Source organism: Diceros bicornis, chromosome 18, assembly GCF_020826845.1.
Source record: "Diceros bicornis minor isolate mBicDic1 chromosome 18, mDicBic1.mat.cur, whole genome shotgun sequence".
Classification (NCBI taxonomy): domain Eukaryota; kingdom Metazoa; phylum Chordata; class Mammalia; order Perissodactyla; family Rhinocerotidae; genus Diceros; species Diceros bicornis.
In genome coordinates, this window is record NC_080757.1 from 29879223 (window position 1) to 29886590 (window position 7368).

Below are 7368 nucleotides of genomic sequence, written 5' to 3' on the forward strand. Positions count from 1 at the left end.
TCCAGCTTAGGCAGTTTGATGCTTGCTCGAGTGCTCAGGATCAACAGGACTCAGAGCCGCTTGGCTGTGGAGGGGTCTAGGTTGACCCCGGCTTTCTCACGTGGGTATTGACATGGGTGCTACCCCAGGGTCGGGTCGTTAACCTGCTGGCAACACTGGAACAGGAACCAGTTTGGGTGAAACAATAACTAGTCCAGCTTCGGATGGATTGAATGTTTGCCACATTGTTGGAGAGATGTTTAGATCTGGAGGCCAAGAGAGAAGTCTGGGCAAGAGATCGAGATCTGCAAGATAGGGATTTGTTCTTGACTAAACCAAACAGAAGTTAGCTAGAAACATCTTCCTTTCCTATAGTAATCAGGTAAGAGGTGCAAGATTCATCCTTCTGTGTTTTTTTCTCATCTTGTTCAACATTCAGGCACAATCCAGCAGAGTGAGGAGCAGGACCGTGCGCTCTTGCTCACACTTGTTCCCTGGTCCTTGTGCATAGTGAGTGCTCAATAAGACTTGCGGAATAAGTGAATGAGTGACCCATTTTGCCCAGCACATACTGAATCAGCATTGCCGCGGACCGTATGTCAAAACCTAAATATGTTTCTCCCAACTTCTAAGATTATCTAGAATTCTGGCATCATAATAGGAGTATAGATTTGGACTCAGAAATTACCTTTTTTTTTTTAGCATTTTAGAGCTAGAAGTGAGATTAGGCATCATCTCTTACAACGTTCTTGTTTCACTGGTGAGATACTGAAGCCCTGAGACCATTCTGAGACCACCCGGGCCCCTGGCCATGTGGGAGAACACCCAGACTTGGCAGCCAGTGAACCCTGTCTGGGCTGCTTTGCTCTGGCTGGTTTGCTTCCCTGCTCTGGGCCTCAGTTTGTCCCTCAGGTTCAAGGAGAGAGTCAACTCTGGTTCTGGAAGGCTGAGGAGTTGATGAGCATCCACATCTCAGGAGGGACAACTTGGGTAGGTGAGCAGGCCAAGCCACGGAGGAGGCTACAATATGCAAATGAATAGATTGTGGCTTCCTCCTGGTTGGCTGAAGGGGCCCTGATGTCATAATGTGTGGGGTTTCTCTACTCCAAATTATCATTTCTAGCCAAAAAAATTCCCTGACCTGCTGCTCTCTTAGCTCCCTCTCTTTGTTCAAACGGGAAGAGAGACTATGGAACCACACTATCAGGCTGGGTCCATTCTCATGAAGGTGAATACCTTACAAGGGAAGAAGATGGTGGAGAGCGGCCTCCAGTCTGGAGACTTCTCCCTCCCCCAGTCATGGCCCTCCTGCCTCCTGCTGCCGGCTGACTTGGAGATCCTGCAGCAGAAGGTGACCGGGATGCAACGGGAGCTGGAGGACTTTAAGAAGGAGGCGTTGAAGGCCATCCACTACCTGGAGGACGCCTTCTGCGAGATGAACGGGGCCCTGGCGCAGCAGGAGGAGCAGGCGGCCCGTGTGAAGCAGCGGCTGAGGGAGGAGGAGGACCGGGGCGTCGTGCGAAATAAGGTCCTCACGTTCCTGCTGCCCCGCGAGAAGCAGCTCCGGGAGCACTGCAAGCGGCTGGAGAGCATGCTGCTGGGCAGGAGCTGCGAGGCGCTGGGCACCCCCAGGAAGATCCAGGCTAACTGAGGCCTCCCAAGTAGAAGCCAAGCTTCTAGCCCAGCAGCCAAGTAGATTTTTTTAAATGGAAGGACAAACCCTAAGTCCCCACCCTCTTGCTTCCCTTTCCCCATTTCCATTGCTTTCCTTCTCTGTAAATAACACCTTGCTGAGAGGCGAAAAGACCCCAGTATGTTCTTTCGATGACGCTCCATTTATTTGGCATCATCTAAGAAGGAGGCGCCCCGATACTAGTCTTTCAGATGCCTGTAACTTTCACCTTTAACTCTTTTCCTGTTTGTGATAGTAATATTGCTCAAATGTATAACATTTTTAAAAAATCGTCTTAAACTGGTTGTGTTGAACAGATTTATCTATCTTGTAAAGACTCAAGGTTCTCCTGGTTGTTACTGAATGCATGGTCCACCGAGAGAGGTCGAACATTTGTCCATGCTCTAAATGGCCCCAGATTGGTCTACTCTTGCATTCTGACCCTCCCCTAGTTGGCTTTTCTGTCGGCTTTCACTGCTAGACTGTCATATCTCACTTTTCTTTGCTGCCTTTGCCCGCCTCTACTTCCTCTCCATTTAGTCTGCAGACCTGCCCATCGGATAGACAGAGCTTCTTGGGGCTCTGATGGTGGAGTCCTATGAGCTTAGTGCACTGACGATGCGATACCTGTAACGGGGGAGGGCTGTGAAGGAGGGAAACTGACTTTCATGTCTGACCCACAGAGCAGGAATTGTTATGGTGCCCGACTGTTTACCAGGCCAGGTACACACACCATCCCCTTTACTTTCCCAGACACCTTTAGAAGCAAGCGATGTTTCCCCATCGTGCACAGGGGGAAGCTGACCTCGGGAAGGTCTCCATGAGAGAAAGTTGCAGGACCGTGGTTCAAGTCCAGGTCACCTGTGCTCATTTGCCATCCTGCTGCCCCTTTAGGACTACGAAAGGCTGTGCATGGACTCATCCTTCTGGAGGATTGAGCTTGTCACACAGGACTTGGGGGTTCCTTGGCTGTCACCATGCCTTTTATTTCCAACGAGCATTTCTGTTTCATCGAGTCGCACTTCCTCTCTCTGGTCCCCAAAAGCTGCCACGCAGCAGGGACCCTCCCCTAAACAGCAGAAGCAAGGTGCCTGGAGGCCAGAGCAGCACCTGAGCAGCGTTGGGCCTCTGTCCCCCTCGCTCGGGACGTGCAGCGTCTGCCATACCCCCTGATAGTCTAGTTCAGCCCCATCCTCCCACCGCCTCCTTTCACAGAATCTCCCCAAACAAGATTCGAACCCCCCAAAGGACCCTGTGACCCATGATTAACTACAATATCCATCCATCAACCAGCTACCCTGAAGGGGTGCATTCCTATTCTAACTTTAGGCAGATTCTACTTTGGAAGGTTTAGCTGAAGTGGTAATAATAATAATAATAATACTAGTGATGTTACTGCTACCACTAATAGCTTATAGTTATCAAGAATATGATACAGTCTAGGTGCCAGGCTTGGCTCTTTGAAAGTAGGTACTATTATAACCTTCACTTGAGGATTCTGAGGAAACCAAAGCTCAGAGAGGCTAAGTAACTCGCCCAAGGTCACACAGTGGATAAATGGTCAAGTTGAGATTTGAACTTAACAAAGTCTCACTACAGAGGCTGTGCTCTTAACCGCTATGCAGTATTTTTGGAAGCCTTATGAATATCTGCTAAATACTTCTTGAGTAGATAAAATACGAGCGAATTGAAATTGGAGAGGTGAGCTCTGGGAGAAAGGACTGTTTTGTGGGGCGATTCCCGTCCCCCAAACCTTGTAGGAGATGCCTGTGTGTGTGTTTACAAATGTAGTTGAGAAGGAGAACTTGATGGGCCAACTATAAGAAGATGTTTAAAAAATCAACTGCCCTATGCAGAGGAAACTGGATCTAACGCTAATTCATATGGAAAAGGATTTGAATCCACTGCAGGTTTGGCATGGATAATGTGACTGCTCAGAAATGATGTTCACGGACACTCTGAGAAGAGATTGAGAGATGCTGTCCTGGGATTGGTGCTCACCAGACCACCCCTGGAGTGGTCAGTGCTTTGTTCTGACCCAACAGCCTGGAATGTGCCCAGAGGATGGGGGCAAACCAGGGAATCCTGGGGAAGGGGCATGACTGAAGGACCTGGGACCTTGGCAGCAGATGTTTTAAGGGGAGACCCGATCATGACCTTCCAAACACTGGAAGGCCTGATTGTGTTTGGAGCTTGAGGGTGCTAATAAATGTCACCCCTCTGTTCCCTGCCTCCATTAGGAACCAGTTGAGGGATAGACACAGAAGCCAGGAAAATGGAGACAAAACAATATCATCTTTATTGCTGATGAAGCTGCTTGAGAAGGTGGGTTAGGGTCTGCAAGCCACGTGGGCTTGCTGAGACCTCGTCCCTGAACCTGACGCTGTCTCCAGCACAGGCGTCAGCAGTGGTAGACAGCTGCTGCTGTCAACTGGAGAGTGTGACCTCTCTGTAGAGGGACAGCTCAAGAGAGAGGAAGGGGTGAGCTGTGCGGGAGCTGATCTTTCTCCCAGACCCAGCCATCAGAAAGTCACTCCCCTTTCCTTGGGAGAGGAGTGAATGAGGGGAAGGAGAGCCAGGAATGCTGCTTGAGTGGAGCTCGCTCCAAAATCAAAGAGGAATGGGAAATAAGGGTCCCCCACAACTATTATGAAAAGGGTTAGGCTGAAGCCATGTCATTCTATGGGGTAGTACTAGTGACAAAGGACGGATGCTAGTGGGAGGCAGATTTCAGCCCTACATAAGAAACAAAAATAACATTGGGTGCTGCTTTTGTGTCTGTGCAGTGAGCAGTTGACTCAGCAGGAGTGGGATTTCAGATCTTGCACATTTCAGAGAAAGGTCTGGCCCTTGACCGACTCCTGGGTGATAACCTCTGAGCCCTTGCAGTATGCTGCCTAATAAGAGTGTCTTTGTTTACCTGAGGCCTTGGGCCACACCAGATAGTTTATGCTAACAATATGATTTATGGCGGGGACCCTGGGCCAGGCTGTGCCACTTGACCTCTGGAGGGGCTGAGTAACTAAGGTCAGCCACAGAGGTGCTCCATGCCTTGTGATAAACCACCAATAAAAACCCCAGACACCAAGACTCAGGTGAGCTTCCCTGGTGGACAATACTTCGTATGTGTTGACACACAGCATCTCTGGGAAAAGTAAGCATTGTCCCTACAACTCCACTGGGAGAGGCAAATGGAAGCTTCTGCCTGGTCTCTCCTGGACCCTGCCCTGTGCTCCTTTTACTTTTGCTGACCTTCATCTGCATCCTTTAGGTGTAATAAACTGTAACCACGTGTACAACAGCTTTTCTTTGTGAGTAGTTCTAGTGAATCATTGAACTTGACCGTGGTCTTGGGCACCCATGACGCAGTGTCAGATGCACCTGACATTTCATCCTTGTTATCCCCACAATGACCTTGTGGGTGAGGCACTGTTATTCTCATGACAGATGAGGAAACTGAGGCATAGAGAAGTTAAGTAACTTGCCTAGGAGTACACAGCAAGACCCCAGAGCTCCCTCTCTTAACCACTGCCCCTCCCAAACAAAGGAAGGGACTTGGAGTGACAGGCTGGCCCCCTTTGCTGGAAGGTCCTGTGGGGGTGTCCCCAAGGCCCTCCAGCTTCAAGGAGGTGAGTCATCTTGAAGGGATGATGATGAGGAAGTGCTGGAGGTAGAGGCAGGAAGCTCGAGAATTTCCTGTCTTGGAAAACTTGGGTGCACCTCTGTCCAGGTTGGGTTAGACGGTGTCCCCCCTGGAGACAGGATGAAAGTCTTCTCTGCTACACGGTTTCAAGCTTTTTCCTCCTCTGTCAAGAGCTCTCAGCTGCAAGCCACAGGATACCCATTATGCTGATTTCTTTAAGAGGAGTCGATTTTTTTCACGTAACAGGACATCTGAAGTAGATGGTTGGTTCAGTAACTCAGCAATGACGGGGCTCTGGTTGGTATCTCTGTGGCCCCCTTTCCTCTTTCCCTCACTGCCCGCTCCCCACCCATGTCACATGATGATGGCGGCAGGAGTTCCAAAATTGTGTTGTTGCTTGACAACTTCCAAAGAGGGAAGAGGTGGCAGAACTTTCCTTGCAAGCCTGCTTTTTATCAGAGAAGAAACCCTTTTCCAGAATCCCCCAGTAGGTTTTCTTTGACATCTCTTCAGCCATTCCTGGGTTTCTTGCCCACCTAAACCCCTCATGAGCAAAGTGGAAAGCAATTGCCACAACTCAGGCCCTAGGGCTGGGGCCTCAGTTACCCAAGATCTGAACAAAATCAAGGTTCCGTTAGCGAGGCTGGCTGTTGGGAGATAACCAACCCCAGCTGCCACAACCTCAGTCTTACCTTTTCTACTTAACTGATATCGAGGGCCGGGAAGAAGAGAGCTCTGGGGGACGGCATAGCTGGGCAGAGTTGGGCAGTGTGAGTGGCTGTCACATGGCTGTGGGAAGCACAGATTTAGGTCTGGGAATTGGACAGATGGGCTAAGTGGAGGTGAGGAGCGACACTTCTGTGCTGCGGGTGCAAATCCATTGCCTTCACTTGCTCCCCCCACACTTGCCCCATACCGAGCCTTCACCCTGGAAGTCAGAGGCTTAAGATGACCCAAAGGGTGCCAAGGAGACTTTGGACCCCTCAGTCCTTAAAATAGGCAGCTACTCTTATAGATTTAATCCACACGTCACTATCTAGGGTGACCAACTATTCCTGGTTTAACTGGGACTGTCGCTGTTTGAAAACCTGGTTCCCACATACCAGGAACACTCTTGGTCCCGGGCAAACTGGGATGGTTGGTCCCCTTGCATTAGACGTAACCCTCCTTGGGATGATCCAGGCGAGTCTGTGGGCAGGGCGAGTCCCAGGAGGTCAGGGCAGGAGATAAGGATGGTGGTGGCTGTCTCTGCCGGGTTGGTGCCTCTTTGCTTTCCTTTTAACCAGAGGTGGCTGGCCTGCCCATTTATGACAGGAGGGGCTTATCCTTGACTTCACCTCTCCTCCCCACTCTCAGGTCCTTGTCCACCACCTCAAGTTGGCACGGGATTTGAGAGCGAGGCCTTTTCTGAGCAACTTTCGAGATCCTTGTGTGGACAGTGGAGGCTCCCAGTCAGGTCTCACCTCACAGCTGAGATCCGAGTCCTGGAGGACAGCGGACTCCATGGTAAAGAGCCCAGGGCCTGTGAGTCGTCCCGGGAAGAGACAGCTTCTGGCAGCTTTGGAAGATGGAGTTTCTCACTCCTACTCTTCTCCTCCTGACTGTGAACAATAAAGTTGAGCAGCCCGACTGCTCATTTTCTTTGAAATTCTAAAACAAACAAATAGACGACAATAACAGATGGCTTTCTCCCTGCCAATAGCCGCAGTTCTCAAAGTTTTCTGCAAGCTGCCGTGCTCCGCTCGCTCCTCTCAAGCATGCCCAGCAGTCAGAGGGCTGCTGAGATCTTAGACACATGGCTCCATCTTAGGAAAACCCATGGCAGCCAAGGGAGGCCTCCCCAGGACCCCAAGTCCTGTGTCTTCTGCAAGCGGGGACGCTTGGATGAGTGGCAAGATGGCCAAGGTGTAGGAACGCCCAACACATAGTGCTCGGCATGGGGAGGTAACGAACCTCAGCTGCCACAGCTTCACTCTCATCTTTTCTACTCACCTGAAGAGCAGAGTAGAAGGGCCAGGAAGAAGAGCGCTCCGGCGATGGCATGGCTGAGCAGAGTTGGGCGGTGTGGGTGGTA

General features: G+C 50.6%; 1 protein-coding gene across 1 annotated transcript; it reads left to right on the plus strand.

Moving 5' to 3' along the window:
• The first annotated feature begins 1168 nt into the window (after nucleotides 1-1168).
• Nucleotides 1169-1630, plus strand: CCDC182 (coiled-coil domain containing 182). The gene has a single exon (XM_058559344.1). It carries the CDS (start codon nucleotides 1169-1171, stop codon nucleotides 1628-1630), a length of 462 nt encoding a protein of 153 aa, XP_058415327.1.
• The last annotated feature ends 5738 nt before the right edge of the window (nucleotides 1631-7368 follow it).